Source organism: Eurytemora carolleeae, unplaced genomic scaffold, assembly GCF_000591075.1.
Source record: "Eurytemora carolleeae unplaced genomic scaffold, Eaff_2.0 scaffold1064, whole genome shotgun sequence".
NCBI lineage: Eukaryota > Metazoa > Arthropoda > Copepoda > Calanoida > Temoridae > Eurytemora > Eurytemora carolleeae.
In genome coordinates, this window is record NW_019396961.1 from 1 (window position 1) to 16,395 (window position 16,395).

Consider the following 16,395-nt stretch of genomic DNA (forward strand, 5'->3'; position numbering starts at 1 on the left):
AGCACAGATGAACAGGTGAATTAAAGGACAAAAGTATGAAAGGATGATAAATGAATGAATGAATGAATGAATGAATGAATGAAAGAAAGTATGAAGTTTTACAGTCAATTATTAAAGGAATTGAGTCTTTGGCACAAACTCAAATATTCAAACCTTTGAAACCTGATGTTGTAAACCTTTGATATTTCAAATTCAGAATATTTGATCTAACAGAATTCATAGTTTGAAATATCTAAGGTCTACAACATTTGGTTCCAAAGATAAAGGGATTAGGAAATCTATGTTTGTGGCAAAGACTCTATTCTCCTTAATTTCCATAAAGAGATATTAAGCGTAATTTAAAGTTCCCCTTTATGCAATGATGACAATAACATCGAATGAAGGGAAGAGAAGTTTTAGCCTTCTAAAGAGAATACTTCATTACACAAGATGTACTATGACGGAGAGCAGACTTAACGATCTTGCACTTATGGCTCACTACTGAGAAAATCATTGAAATGTTTGTGCAAGCAAATCCCAGAAAATTGAAGTTTAAAAGAGTTGGTGAATATGTAGATGTAGTAAATTCTTTCTAAAAATTTTAGAAGAAATTTCGTTCTTTCGTTCATTAGTGAAAAATTAATTCTTTAATGATGCTGTGTTTATTGATTTAGTTAGCTCTGATGGAGTTAAGTGATAAAGGAATTGAGTCTTTGGAACAAACAAACACACAAACTCAGACCATTTGATTTAACAGAACTCATAGTTTGAAATATCTAAGGTTTACAACATTTGATTCCAAAGATATATGTGATTAGAAAAGACTCAATTCCTTTATAAATTTATAAAGTTAAAAAGTTAAAGTTAGTTTTCGAGCAAAAGAATAATTTTTAGACTCTATAAGGTTAGTAACACCCAAAAATGTAGTCTTTTTGATGTATTTTTATGGTGTTAATTGACTTATTGAACAAAACAATTTCAGGGGGGGGGGGCAAAAAACAGCCAGGGGGGCAAAAAAATCTTGCCCCCCCTGGCTAAAATCCTGTGTACGCGCCTGATAAGGATCATGTCTCTAAACACTTTAAGACGTATTTTGGTAAAAACAGGTGAAAAACATAATTTATAAACTGATGTATACAAAATAGCTTCTGACTTATTTTTGAAATAGATCTAATTTTCTTACCTATTAAAGGGTTCCAATAGTCATCTATTTTCCTAAATTCAAAAAATGACAAGTTATCAATCCATCAATCTACAAGTGTTAAAGAGAAAAAAAAAGAGTTAATGAATGAATTCATGAATATGTTCATAAATGTATAAATGAATGATTGAATTCATTAATAAATGTATGTAAAAAAATCAACAATGAATAAAAGGCAGATAAATGAAAGATCAGATGGTTAAAGTATGAATGTATGAAAAAATGATTACCATAAAAGAATAAAAATAGGAAAGAGTGTATTAATGAACGAATGAATGAATGAATGATAAATGAACGGATAAAAGGATGATGTAAGATCTGAGGATCCTTATAAACTAATGTGTGTTCAGGGTGTTCAGCGACAAGACGTTACTCAGTGTGTTCAACCAGGAATTCTCTACAAACAATCGATCAATCACACAGAACTCTACATGGACAAATTNAATTAACCCTGGACTGATTTATTGTGTTTTCAGTTCACGGTTGAGTCCTGTATAAACTGCCTACCTGAAATATATACATAAGATTTAATCAGTGCAAATAGAGGTGAGCCGAAGAGAAAGAGTTCATGCTCGCTCTTATGTTTGTAGTTATTACCTGGTCTCCTATAGGTAAAAATGAGCACAGATGAACAGGTGAATTAAAGGACAAAAGTATGAAAGGATGATAAATGAATGAATGAATGAATGAATGAATGAATGAAAGAAAGTATGAATGAAAGGATAAATGAATGAAAGGATGAATAAATCAATGAATGAATGAATGAATTTACCTAGTACCATGTTTAACAACTGAATAAACTGTTTTCTTTATTTCTTTCCGCAACAATTCTACTAACGAAATCACCTTGAAAATAATATCAACATTATTTCTCTTTAAAGGGACTTTTTAATACTTTTCTTTTTTCTTTTAAAGGGACTGTAAGCGTAATCTCAATTGACCTTCTATGCAAAGACGGAAATTCCAGATTTACTATGGTTCCCTTAAACCCTAAATCTGAACAAAAATACCGTCGTTCTCCTGACTCGGCAAGTGTTAGTCTAATCTCCATTGCAGTAGCAAGAAATGCAGAGGTCACTGTGCCAAAGAACCCGCAAATGAAAATAAAGAGTTTAAAGAAACAAAAATATTGATATCTAACAAATACTTGATCAGACAAAGCTTTGTAAATCAGGCATTGTTTGCAGGCCCTTTAAGTCTCCAAGAAAATTTAAATTTTCGTTTCTTCAATAGTTTGCTTCACAAAATATTTCATAATTTTCCTGTTAAAATGTTAAAGTTACAAATACCTTGGATGTGTTTGAACCTGAGCCAGCGATAACTGAAACATAAAAGAAGAGAGTCATTTTTTCCTTTTAAACCTATTTTCATTAATTTCAATTCTCATCATACATTTTTTTCATTAATTGATTCTTTTCGTAGTCATTCTTATCATCGAAGAGTTATTTTTATATAACTATATAACAATAATAAAATTGGTACATTTATTTTGAAGAGACAGCAGCAGCACATATTGCGGCTCGGTAGCTAACTACTAAAGGCTCGGTAACTAACCTATGGCTCCCTCTCCTAAAAGCAGATTAAGAGCTGGCTCCAATAGCTTGGTTATCTTTGCATGCCCACCAACCTAACACAAAGATTATATTTTAAAGCAACATGCCAATATATTAAATCATTTTAATTCTCCCTGTAATACTTAAATCAGAATAATATATTTCAGACTTTTTTCCCTAACTTCTTATTAAAAATATTTTAACTGGGCCGTCATCGTTATTTTAAATGACCCTTCATTTTAAGAGGGTCATGCCCGATTTACTACGGTACTCTTGAAACTATCTCATCAATAATTTCAAACCCTTTGTTAATGGTAATGGAAGACATGTAGAATGGGTTCACATGGTAGATGTCAAAGTCTACTTCAGTTAACGAGTTTGGGTTCACACCCTTTGCTAATGGTAGATGTCAAAGTCTACTACAGCAACAAGAATGGGTTCACATCCTTTGCGAATGGTGGATGTCAAAGTCTACTTGAGTCAACGAGTATGGGTTCAACCCCTTTGCTAATGGTAAATATCAAAGTCTAGTACAGTAAACAAGAATGGGTTCACATCCTTTGCTAATGGTGGATGTAAAAGTCTACTTGAGTCAACGAGTATGGGTTTAAACCCTTTGCTAATGGTAGATATCAAAGTCTACTACAGTAAACAAGAATGGGTTCACATCCTTTGCTAATGGTGGATGTCAAAGTCTACTCGAGTCAACGAGTATGGGTTCAAACCCTTTGCTAATGGTAGATATCAAAGTCTACTACAGTAAACAAGAATGGGTTCACATCCTTTGCGAATGGTGGATGTCAAAGTCTACTACAGTAAACGAGTATGGGTTCAAACCCTTGGCTAATGGTGGATGTCAAAGTCTACTACATTAAACAAGAATGGGTTCAAACCCTTTGCTAATGGTGGATGTCAAAGTCTACTACAGTAAACAAGAATGGGTTCACACCCTTTGCTAATGGTGGATGTCAAAGTCTACTACAGTCAACAAGAATGGGTTCACACCCTTTGCTAATGGTGGATGTCAAAGTCTACTACAGTCAACAAGAATGGGTTCACACCCTTTGCTAATAGTAGATATCAAAGTCTACTATAGTCAACGAAAATACATTGTACTTTTTCTGAATCAACATGTGTTTATAAGTTTAATGAATGCATTCCTGAAAATGTTTTGATTATTTGAGTGCGGACTAAGTATCTACTTCTAAATGCAAAATGAATGTATATACAGTTGAGATTTCAATGTAAATAGTTTGTTTCAACAAATTCCGATCAGAACAAAATTATTAAATATTGTATTTTCAATGGGCTTATATAAATTTTCTTTTGTGCTTTGTTTTTAGCTGAACCATCATACATTATTATTTTGTATTTTGTGTTTGAAAATAAATACTACAACTACTAATTTGGATTGTAGAAGAGAAGATCACGTCGTTTTTCTTGCTTGAAAAGTGTACAGTTCTGATAATTTCTCCACTTTTCTGAAGCAAAAAATGCGCAAGCCTCTTTTGTGGAGAAACCCCAAATAACAATTCAGTTTTCAAAAACGAAAACATGGATATCTATTATCTAATTCCTACTTGCCCAGTCAAAGTTTTGAGGGGTCTCTTGAAACTACGCTTACAGTCCCTATTCTATTTAAAGGGACTGTAAGCGTAATTTCAAGTGAACCTTCATGCAAAGATGACAATGTCCTATTTAAACGATACCCTTAAAACCTTAATCTGATCAAAAATGTGGAAGATGACATCTTATTTCTGACTCGATATGGGTTTATTTCTGTGAGTTTCTCCATTGCTTCTTCTTAACAAGAAAGAAATGTAACTTTCAAAGAAATCCCGCAAATGAAAATAAACAGTTTAAAACAAAAACATTGATCTCTAATTCATCATTGATCAGGATCAGACACAGCTTTCCAGGGTACCGTTGTAAATCGGGCATTTAGGGTCTTTTTAAATTAAGAAGTCCATTTAATAAAGTGTTTACCAGTAACCAGCCATGTTCTGCAGGAAGTGATAGGATTGGAATATTTCCTGTATTTAAATTCTCCTCCTCGGTCCGAACCTTACATAAAGTACATGTATTTTCAATAGAAGGGTTTTAAGCGTAGCTAAACTAGTTTACTAAAATGACTATTGTAACGGTGATAAAGAATAGGCTCAGGACAATTTTCTTTTTATAAATATGGAATATAAGAAACGTCGACATTATATCCTTGAGAATACCCCTCTCCACCTCTTTACCTTGTCATAGTTTTCCATCTGAAAAAAAGAAAACATCAGATAAAATATCAAATAATTATTTACTTTCAACAATTAACACGAATCACATTTATCTTTTTCCAATGTGCTGGATTTAGGAATCCTCAAACTGGCATTAGAGTAAAATTCGCAAAGTTGCGAAAATGGTTAAATCCACGAAATCACAAAACAAATTTCCCGCACAGGGTTCAAAAAAGAATGAACTATAGAAAAAGTTGTAACAAAATAATACTAAAATTTGTGTGCAGCACAAAACAATCTCCCTCATTAATAATCAAATTTAATTACAGTGCTACATTGTAGCGGTTAATGCCAACACTTAAGGAACAAGGTGCGGAGTAAAAAATACTTGAGTATTTAATAATATAAGACGACATACAACACATCTATTTAAAAAATACTTGAGTATTTAATAATATAAGACGACATACAACACAGCTATTTAAAAAAAACTCTTGGTTTATTTGGATAACATCAAAAATGACTCAAAATTTAACTAGCAGCGATTTTATCCAGAATTGATTTTCCAAAAAGTAAGTCTGCCCCTAGATACTTTAGATATAGGCTGAATCTGTGTTTTAAGCAGTTGCTGGAGCCAGGTTACTCACAACTTGAATCACCTGAACACACAAAATATAGATGATTTTTGGTTTTATTTCGTTTCTTCTTATTGAGTAATAGTTAGTTAATAGTTATTTATTAGTTAGCACATTACGAACCCTTGAAGCACCCCCTTTCCTTTGAAAAGTTTAGTTATTATCGGATTTTTCTGTTCAAATTGGCGCACTTTCAAAGAACTAAACGTAGATATTTTCCCGGGCAAAAGTTTTCGTCTTTTAACGTCCGAAAACCTTCACTGGGGTCATGTGAGTGAGTTGCCACAAAAAATATGTGCCTTATCGGTTTTACAGCCAGACAAACAGACAAGCCATTACCTTGTGAATCATTGTCTTGAGCATCCCCGGGCACTTGGCACTGTAGGCGAACTGCTCCATCACCAGCCGGAGCTCATGGAACATTGTCCTAATAAATTCAAATTAAATATTGAAAATATTGAAATTCGTCCTCTTCTAGTTCTTCTGGACTATACTTGGAGGCCCCTAACTGACCATATTTTAGGAACTCTGTATAGTGTATTTACCTGCAGTAGGGGTTCCTTCTGGAACTATATCTGAGTCCAAGGAAGCGGTAGTATAGGAACGGAGTCACCAAGGTGGTTTGTCCTTAACAATTTATCAATTAATTGATGAATTTACTAATTGCTTACTTATTAAATTATTTGAGTAATAACCATATAACTGAATATAAAAACAAATGAAAGGACGAATGAATGAATGAATAGGTGAATGAAAGAATGAAAGAATGAATGAATGAATGAATGAATAAAAGAATGAAAGGATGAAAGGATGAATGAATAAATAATTATACCTGACATTATGAGGAATATCACTAGTGGCATTAGGAATATTTCAGTAAACGACGCCATTCTACAAATTAAGTTATTTAAAATTTTTTTCCAAAAACTTATTTAACTTCTTTTCGAAAAGTTGTTTATTTTTAACAATGGAATACGTTCACATTTTAACTTTTGCTTTTCAGGCCGACATTTTTTTCTTTGTTCTTAATAAAACAGGGATGTAAACTGTATGGTTTCTTGAAAAATCATCCACCCTCATTTGAAAATAATTTTTTAATGATTGTTTTTGCTGAATTGAAGAAAGTAAAATAACTCTTGGGTTAAGTATCAAAAAACCTGCCTTTTGAAATATAATCAAAACTAATTCCTTGAAAGTACTATTTACCCCCCTGTTGTAAACTAAAATTTATGCAGATTTTTCAGTTTACACCAAGGAGTAAGGAATAGAAGGGAGATACAACTGACGCGACCCGCCCTACCATTTGATTATACACGCTTTGCAGACGCGTACTCCATTTGTATAAGAAATATTCAGAATAGGTTATTGTATACGCGGTAATTGTAAATTAGACAAATATTTCTTATTCAATTGAAGTACCGTCTGCAAAGCATGTATAATCATATTGTAGGGCGGACCGCCTTCTATTTTATTCTCCTTGGTTTACACTCTTGGATTTCAGAAATTAAAAAATAAAAATCAACCAATAACCATGTCAAACTCTTAGTATACAGTGATAACCAGAAAACTGTAGAATAGAAAGACGATATTAAAGCAATACTGAAATGTAAAATGGGTCTGTTTACCCTGCACAATTGCTTTGTCTCCTGTTCATTTGACTATTTAAGGCCAAAACTTGTAATTAAAAGTCGTCTTCCTATTTAAGATTCCTATTGCAAACCTGAGAAGATTCCTAGATTGAAGTTCTACAAAGCTGATCAGCATTCTAGCACCCCACCAGGAGTTCTGACCTAAATTATACTTTATTAAAGGGAATGTTCACCTATTTCAAAATTGTGCCGAAATAACAATAATTTAAAAAAGGATTCTCATAGCTATCTCATTCTAGCCTTCTGGGAAATTTTTATGCGAGAAGAAAAAATTCATTTGAAAACCTAGTGTATCTTCTAGTAGGGGGAGTATGATACAGAATACTAACCTAGTGGATCTAGTAGGGTGAGTAGGATACAGAATACTAACCTAGTGTATCTAGTAGGGGGAGTATGATACAGAATACTTACCTAGTGTATCTAGTAGGGGGAGTAGGATACAGAATACTAACCTAGTGTATCTAGTAGGGGGAGTAGGATACAGAATACTTACCTAGTGTATCTAGTAGGGGGAGTAGGATACAGAATACTAGCCTAGTGTATCTAGTATGGGGAGTAGGATACAGAATACTAACATAGTGTATCTAGTAGAGTGAGTAGGATACAGAATACTAACCTAGTGTATCTAGAAGGGTGAGGGAGTAGGATACAGAATACTAACCTAGTGTATCTAGTAGGGGGAGTAGGATACAGAATACTAATCTAGTGTATCTAGTAGAGTATGGGAGTAGGATACAGATTACTAACCTAGTGTATCTAGTAGGGTAAAGGAGTAGGATACAGAATACTAACCTAGTGTATCTAGTAGGGGGAGGGAGTAGAATGCAGAATACTAACCTAGTGTATCTAGTAGGGGGAGAGAGTAGAATGCAGAATACTAACCTAGTGTATCTAGTCGGGGGAGGGAGTAGAATGCAGAATACTAACCTAGGGTATCTAGTAGGGTAAGTGAGTAGGATGCTGAATGTAGAATAGAAAACAGGAAAACAGGAGATAGGACCATTGTGATTGGTGCAGCGTATAGAAATATTATACTGTAGAACAGGTAGTGAGCTAAATAAATAAAATAACATTAGTATTTACATAGCGTCCATATCATATTGGATTATCTCCAAGCTTTAATGCCAAAATATGCACATAATACTCGAAAAACCTAGTGTTTTCTGCATGCAAACTTTTGTGTTACGCTTATACAATTTTTTAAAATGTATCTTTTTTAACTTTCTGATTAGTCCCGAAAATCGCAATTTAGAGCCATAAACACTCCGAAATGATGTGGGACACCCTGTATTTTAAAGGGACTCGAAATGATGTGGAACACCCTGTTTCATAAAGGGACTCGTAATGATGTGGGACACCCTGTATTCTTAATTTTTAGAGAGAACTATATACGACTTAGACCCATTACTACTGAATGAACTTAGTTCAATGAGAACATTATCAATTCCCTTTTCAGAAGAGGTAAATAATTCAGGGGTGTATATAATTCCAATTTTTTATTCCTTGCCTCCCACCCCTCTGACTTTTTTTGATTTCCTTCCCCAAATTCGTTAACTAAAAATACACCATTTTTTAAGATTTATACTGCAGTGCATAATAAATCGGAAATCCCATAAGGATGCATTTTGCAGAGATGCCGCCGCAGGGAAATTTGTTTAACTTTTAGTACATGGGGGTACTGGCAAAGAAGTTTTGATTGATTATTTGTCAGTCCAGGAGTATTTTTTTATATCATTCCCCATCATTATANTGACTATTGGGGAAAATTGATTGAGTAAGGGGTATTCTTTTATCATATTTTTTATGAAATTGTGCGCGAAGCGTGAATAAGTTGAATAACGTTTTTTATATAATGTATTAAAACTGTCGGGGAAAACTATTGGTGAAAAACTGCCTGGTTTCAGAGAAAGTTAGATATGAAGAGGTAAAGAGCCTTGCTCCAACCTTTCACTTCCCTAAATTCCCCTTTCCTTCTTTATCTGCCAACCTTCCAACAATTTTTTCCCTTCCCCTTCCCTTCCCTACATTCCCCATACATTCTCCTACTTCCCTACCTTCCCTAACTTCCTTTTCCCTTCCCTAACTTCCTTTTCCCTTCCCTACCTTCCCTGTTCCTCTTGTAGTTCCCTAATCCATATTTTTGTCTTTCCCACTCAACCTTCCTCTTTTCCTCGCTATCTTCACCTTTCCCTTCCGACCTTCCCTTTCCCAACCCACCCATTTTCTACTTTTCTCCTTCCCTACTTTTCCCCTTCCCTACCTTTACCCTTCCCTACCTATCTCCTTCCCTTCCCCTCCTCTTGGGTCTTTGATTTCTTCCCCCCCCCCCCAGGGGGGGAAATGAATTTTATACACCCCTGACAATTTTAAAAGAAAATATATACCCCTGGCATCTATAACGTTTATATAATATATTTGACTTTTAAAATTTTTATTTTTCAAAATTCATGAAAATAAAATATTTAAAAGAGCAACAGTAAAAAAGTTAAAGTCGAAGATGGGCGCGAAGGGCTCTGGAAGCCTATCAATCTGAACATTAATTACCAGAGTCCTCAAGCAGGAATTGGAACAGGAACTCACGGTTAAATTGAACCTAGAACACAAAAGATAATAATGTATATAATAAAGCTCTTCGCTAAAGCTGGCCAAACGGCTAGACCAAATTGGAGGATACTGCCACTTGAGCTTTGAATCATGATTTAATACAAAGCGCGGGTAATACTTTCGCACAAGAATCATAATCAAAAGAAACGAAACGAAAAGATTAAAACAAAGCTAGTCTTGGTAGTTTAAGAGAAAGTCTATACAGGATCAAAATCAAATGGGGCGGGGCGAAAGAATCAAACATTATGACGGGGTCATTTTATTTTTAAAAGAAAGGGGAGGGATAGAGGCTATTTTGCCCCCCCCCCCTTCAAGCTTTTCTTTTTAGCAAGCACCTGTGGTAGTCGCTGATGTAGTCTCAGAGCTGAAGTAGCGGCATTGGCCATTAAAGCCTGCAAATAATACCCAATTTTTATAAATATTTTTTTTTTATAATGGTCAGATTCTTAAGAATAATAAACATGTGGGCACTGGTCAGTGGTCAGCCTGGAAGATATAGAATCAAAATTATTGATTGTTTTATCATTTACCGGTTTTCATAGGGCCCGGGCTAGTAATAATTGTGGCAAACTAGATTTTATAGATTGGTTGAGTAATTGATTGATTGATTGATTGACTGATTGATTGATTGATTGGTTGGTTGATTGATTACCTTGTAGTATGACTGGTAAGGATTACCAAAGACTGGAATAATATATCCCAGAGAGAACAATATGGTGGCTACACGAGTCGCCCACAGACCGACATCTAAATAGAAAAAAAATAAAAATAAAACTTTCATTCAGATTAAAAAAAAAACTTTTGTTAACTTTAAAACAAAACAAGTTTTAATTCTCAAAAAATATCAAAAAACTCTTTTCATACAAAATTTTTTTTTAAATTAAATATTACCACGTATATTTTACCTATTTTATGTGCTAGAACATGGTTCTTAAATGCGGCGAGACCTCGTGGCGGCGCTGTCGGGGGACTTTGGTCTGTTTCCGCCATTTTATTTTATTTCTTTATGAAAATATAATTTTATAATTTTTTCAATATTGAGAGTGGAATGAATACTTGAATATTAGCGTAGAATTATAGAAAAGGAAAGGAGTTCACTAAGACATATAAACAATTTAAATTAAACGAATAAAAAAACACGCATTTTCTTGCATAATGTTTTTCAATCAAAATGTATTCAAAACTGACAAATGAGTATTTATACGTGAATGCTAGTAATTGGTCCCATATATAGTTTTGTTATCATAATTTTCAACACTTTTACACATCTTGTTTTACTGCTGATAACAAAGAAGAAAATCTATAAAAAAAAAATCAAAATAATATTTATAATCAGGAGCAAGTTTTTCAGTGATTAAACTTAAATAATATAAATACAATGATTTTACCTTATTCCCCGATCCCATATTGGTTGCTAAACTATTTTCTATGACAAATATAAAAAGATTTTGAAATAAATTCGTGGAGGAATTTTCTAGAACATTTTAGCTCTCCATGAATGGTTTTATCACATCGAATATTTTACAGGGCAGGACAGATGCCTAATCTTGGAAGAAATCATATCTTTAAAGATAAATACTGTTCAAAGTTCACTTTAGGCATCGTTCATTGTACAAAGCTAATTACACTACTTTAACTGTGTTCAGTGTACAATTCTAAGGGAACAAAATTGTTACAACGTATTGACTAGAATCTTGACAAATTCTATTCTCTGACAAGTGCAATGTATGTACTGTACTGCTGAAGAAATTCCGCAGAATGACCAGTACATGCCAGTACTGTACAACGGCTACAAACCGGATTGATAAATTTGAAGAGCGGCAGTGACCGGCCAATCGCCTGAAAGAGATAAAAAAAACTAATTAAAAAATGAATAATAAAAACTAATTACATTGACCTTTTATTTCCTCTAAAAACGTTGATGAAAGATGTTAATTTTTATCTACAACTGATTATTCTCAGGGAAACATCGTTTTTATTACAGTAAAAATGATGGCGGGGAAGGAGATTAAGTTACTTAAGAAATAAAGGGACTGTCTTAAAACATTTTTTTTAAAGTGAATATTTGCAAATTATCTTTTTTCCATCTCATAACCTGAGTTTGTTTCCCTTATGTCCATTTGAAAGCCAAAATTTTTATTTTGAATAATCTTTTTTGTTTCTTTATTTTCTTGTGATTTTTAACAAAACAATTTTTTTCCCCATTTTGATGGTTATTATATCGTTAGAACTGATGAGGGTCAACCCAGACCGTTTCAATAAATGTGAAACTAACATTTACTTTTTATACTCTACAGAAGTTTGGTCCAAGCCATCACCGAATTTTAAAAGGGACTGTGTGTGCGTAATTTCAAGCCACCTTCAGTTCAGAGAAAAAAGGACTTCTCCGATTAACAAAGGTACCCTTGAATCATTAAACTCATCAAAAATGTGTCGCTTTTCTGAATAGAAGTGTTTATTTCTGATAATTTCTTTAGTCTTTTTTATAAGAAACCAAAATTGAAAATAAGCCCTTTTCAAAACACAAAGGCATGAGAGTTCTAATGTATAGTTGATCAGTGGCCGAATTTAAAGAATTTGAGCGGCGGTTTAAATTTAAGCCGCGGCATGAATATGGTTGGTTCCGCTTAAAATTGTATCAAATGTTTCAAGATTTAAGCCGGCGCTTAGTTTAAACCAGGTTTTGGAAGATTTAAACCGCGGCTCAAATTCTTTAAATTCCATCTCAGGCAAATTTTTTAAGGGTACCGTTAAAAATCTTGCATTGCCATCTGCACATGTAGGGTCACTTGAAAATACATTTACAGTCCCTTTAATATCCCTTTAATGGAGGGGATTAAATTAATATTAGCTTAATGTTGATCTATACCTGACATCCCTTGAACTCTGTGTGTAGTGTGGAGGACAGAGCTCTTATGCAGACCAAGCACCTTAAATACATAATCAATCAATATGGTAAGCAATATGGCAATCAATCAATCAATCAATCAATCAATCAATATGGTAAGCAATATGGCAATCAATCAATCAATCAATCAGCCAAACAACCAATATAAAACAAAACAGACTACGACCTTTTATTCAATTGATCAATCAGTCGATAATTTTTTCCATCTTTTAATTAACAAATTTTAATTTTTCCGATCTATCAAAAAGAAATTCAAACAAATATCTTTGTCGAAAGATTTACCTTGTCAAGAATGACGCCTGTTACCATCATATCGACGCATGCGTAGGGTTGTTCAGTATTTGGCACCTAGATATAAAATAATATATTTCAGTTTTCAATTATTGAATTTTTTATTATATCTATCCCATAAACCAAGAAAAATTTTAAATTTGAAATTCCAGATTCGCTGAATCTGCAGACATCTTATTACTTTGCAACATCATTTATAAGCATTTCATGCCAATAAACCAAGAGAAACCTGCAGAACATTGTATTTAATGAGTTTTGGTTCGTTGTTTAAAGGGACTGTAAGCGTAATTCCAAGTGACCCTCCCTGCAAAAAGGGTAATTCCCGATTCACAACTTTCTTTAAAAAAGGTTTGTCTGATCAAGGATGAATTAGATATCAATGTTTAAATATTTAAAAATGATTATTTACAATCGTGGTTTCTCTGATTTCTACTGCAGGAAGGGAAATAGGAATTATCAGAACTAAACACATTTAAATATGTGAAAACAACAATATCTTCCACATGCTTTATGAAGGTTTCAAGGGTACCGTTGTGAATTGGGCATTGTCATCTTTGCATGGAGGAACTCTTGTAATTACGCTTACAGTCCCTTTAAGCCTCATCTTGGCGGGTAGTTAGTATTTCTTAATGTAGCACCTGTTTACTCCCAAGATAGGGTTTTACTCCCAAGATAGGGTTTTACTCCCATGATAGGGTTTTACTCCCATGATAGGGTTTTACTCCCATGATAGGGTTTTACTCCCATGATAGGGTTTTACTTCCATGATAGGGGTTTATATTTAGACGACTGATTAATTTTCAAAGCTTTGGGTAAGAGGGGGGGGGGGGGGGCAATCTTTCAGAAGAATTCCTAAAAAACCTAACTAAATTACTGAACCAACAAATTATTTTTGAAGAGGAACAGAGACGTTAATAAATATTTATGCAAATAGTATCTGTTGAAATGTTGATTACCTTGCAGGCGTGTTTGAGGGAGTCCATGAATGCCTTCATCTTAACATCACCTCCCTTGAACGGATCCGTGAGTCCGCGCTCAGAGCATTTGACAAATATATTCCCTCGCATATAAACCTTCCGTCTTCTCAACTCCTAGACACAGGGACTGGTCAAGTAATTTCAAGTGAACTTACATTTCTGGATATAGCATGTCCGATTTACATGAAAGGGACTGTGCATACTTTTCCAGTTGTCATAAATTCAAGGCGTTTCAAGCCCGATACACAATGATACTTTTGCCTCAATAAAGATGAGAATGAGGTCATACTTTTTCTTTCTTGTCTTTTCTGCAAAAACGCCACAAGGTATTATAGAAGAAGAGACGCATATAAAAAATAGCAATCCAGGATACATCCATTAGCATTCAGCACAGACAAATATTTGAAGAGTACTACTGTGAACAGGGCCTGCAACTTTCAATATGTCGACAGTAGATTTAACACAATTTTCAAAATGTTATATATATATTATCTAACCTTTATAACGAAATCAAAGTTGCCTGCCAGTATTTTGTTGACAAAATTCACCACCAAAGAATGGCAATCGTCAAAGTTTGCCACGGGTCTAGGAATAAAAACAATTGAATTCAAGAATTCAATTGATTAAAACTATTATTAACCAGCTGAATTGTCCGGTGTTGCCCATGAAATTTAAGAAACACTTGAAAAAAATTCAAATTTTAAAGAAAAAAACGATTTTTAAAAATAAATTAAAAATTATAATTTGTTTAACCTATGTTACCCTTCGGAAAATTATGGGTTTCCTCAAAAAATGCCAGCCCATTCGGTTCAGCCGTTTGGCTAGCTATAGCTAATATATTTATATATACATAAGCAAAGAGCTGTATTGTAAAGAAATTAGCTCTATCAACGAACTGATTTAAGGATGGAAATATTGATAAATGAATTGATTTAAAAGATAACTTGATTAAACAGAGTCCGAATTTAATGCATTTGAGTCACGTCTCAAATACGCCGAAACCCGGTTTCAATTGAGCGCCGGCTTAAGATTTGAAACATTAAATACAATTTTAAGTTGAACCATAACCAGCCGCGGTTCAAATTCTTTAAATTCGGCCTCTGACGAAATAACTAACAATTGATTTACTAGCTGAAGCGCCCGGACGTTGCATTTATTTTTGTTGTTACAACTCTTTCTGTGTTACAGTTTGGCTGGCCTTAGGTAACAAACATACATACAAAATTTGACACTTGGATTGATGGCTAATGATTAAAATACCTGGTAACCCTTTTCCCCGCAAACGGACCGTTCCTCTCCTTAATTTCTTCGACAGACCTGAACAATCAACATCAAGTTTTGAACCTTGAATGATGGAGAAAAAAATCGGGGACTTCAATATAATTTCAAAGATTTTTGATTATCAAATATTTAAGTGGGAACTTTTTTTTTAATTTTTCTTATTTTCCGAAAATTGAATAACACGCAAAAAAAATCTTTTTTTATAGCGACGATTTTTTTTAATCTTCTTTGTTTGGTGTATCTTTGAAAACGCTACCCTATAAAAACGCTACACTACAAAAACGCTACACTACAAAAACGCTTACAAGGCAAAATTCGCTACTTTTTCAAAAGAAAATCATTGTTTATGATTATAGGTAACGCATAAATTATTAAATGTTTTAAATGCAAATAGAATATTGTAATTCGGTAATATATTTAATTTACCCAAATTAAATGCATAAAATAAAAGACATTTGAACTCATTATATATGTTTATTTTTTTCTCTTACATTGCACATATTTTTATGAATTTGAAGCTGCAAACATTGTTTCAATGTGGGCTCAGTCGCCCCCCCCCCCCTTCCCAAGGGCAGCATGTTTAAAGGGACTGTAAAAGAAAAATGACAGGGGGTCTAGAATGAAACCTGAAATAAAACACATCTGAACTCATTATATATGCTTATTCTTTTCTCTTGTAATACATTAAATATATTTCCAAAAATTTGAAGCTGCAAAAATTGTTTCAATATGGGCTCAGTCACCCCGCCCCCCCCCCCCCAAGGGCGAATTGCAGCATGTTTAAAGGGACTGTAAAGGAAAAATGACAGGGGGTATAGAATAAAACCTGAGAATCTCAGGCGTTGAACGATACATATAAGACATCTATCTGATGTTCCTGTCTCGAGAAATTAATATAAAACTGTCAAATTTATTTATACGAAAATTCATAAACATGCAATTTTGTATAAAAGTTGTAGGTTTAAACAGATCATATTCCATAAATCTATAAAATAAATCTATAAAAAATAAATCTATAAAACGAATTTATCCCACAGGAGCCTCAGAATCTCAGGTTTGCTCCTATTATAATTTTCCAATTTTTATTTTGCATTT

General features: G+C 33.6%; 2 protein-coding genes across 3 annotated transcripts; both read right to left on the minus strand.

Annotated features, from left to right (window-relative positions):
* Positions 1 to 988: 988 nt before the first annotated feature.
* LOC111710530 (uncharacterized) lies at positions 989 to 5,012 on the minus strand. 2 transcript variants are annotated; one of them, XM_023484632.1, is made up of 6 exons: positions 4,977 to 5,012; positions 4,720 to 4,797; positions 2,735 to 2,807; positions 2,470 to 2,501; positions 1,953 to 2,026; positions 989 to 1,194 (listed from the first exon to the last, which is right to left on the minus strand). In XM_023484632.1, the coding sequence occupies exons 1-6, from the start codon at positions 5,010 to 5,012 to the stop codon at positions 1,044 to 1,046; spliced, it is 444 nt and encodes a 147-aa protein (XP_023340400.1). In that variant the 3' UTR covers positions 989 to 1,043. The 2 variants fall into 2 exon arrangements, with proteins under 2 accessions (XP_023340400.1, XP_023340401.1); XM_023484633.1 differs by lacking the exon at positions 989 to 1,194 and adding an exon at positions 2,191 to 2,271 and having other exon boundaries at positions 1,952 to 2,026.
* Positions 4,994 to 11,135, minus strand: LOC111710529 (Krueppel homolog 2). The gene is made up of 10 exons (XM_023484631.1): positions 10,749 to 11,135; positions 10,496 to 10,590; positions 10,179 to 10,235; positions 9,784 to 9,832; positions 8,167 to 8,292; positions 7,311 to 7,380; positions 6,423 to 6,481; positions 6,136 to 6,217; positions 5,930 to 6,017; positions 4,994 to 5,614 (listed from the first exon to the last, which is right to left on the minus strand). The coding sequence occupies exons 1-10, from the start codon at positions 10,831 to 10,833 to the stop codon at positions 5,573 to 5,575; spliced, it is 753 nt and encodes a 250-aa protein (XP_023340399.1). The 5' UTR covers positions 10,834 to 11,135; the 3' UTR covers positions 4,994 to 5,572.
* Positions 11,136 to 16,395: the final 5,260 nt, after the last annotated feature.

What these genes read in the sequence shown, in the direction of transcription:
- LOC111710529 (XM_023484631.1), bottom strand. Translation starts at nt 10,833, where the DNA reads ATGGCGGAAACAGACCAAAGTCCCCCGACAGCGCCGCCACGAGGTCTC. An exon ending in TGTTCTAGCACATAAAATAG is followed by an intron (nt 10,591 to 10,748) that starts GTAAAATATACG and finishes TTTTCTATTTAG; the next exon opens with ATGTCGGTCTGTGGGCGACT. An exon ending in GATATTCCTCATAATGTCAG is followed by an intron (nt 6,218 to 6,422) that starts GTATAATTATTT and finishes TAAATTGTTAAG; the next exon opens with GACAAACCACCTTGGTGACT.
- LOC111710530 (XM_023484632.1), bottom strand. Translation starts at nt 5,012, where the DNA reads ATGTTTTCTTTTTTTCAGATGGAAAACTATGACAAG. An exon ending in AGATGGAAAACTATGACAAG is followed by an intron (nt 4,798 to 4,976) that starts GTAAAGAGGTGG and finishes ACTTTATGTAAG; the next exon opens with GTTCGGACCGAGGAGGAGAA. An exon ending in TTTAGGAGAGGGAGCCATAG is followed by an intron (nt 2,502 to 2,734) that starts GTTAGTTACCGA and finishes TTTATGTTTCAG; the next exon opens with TTATCGCTGGCTCAGGTTCA.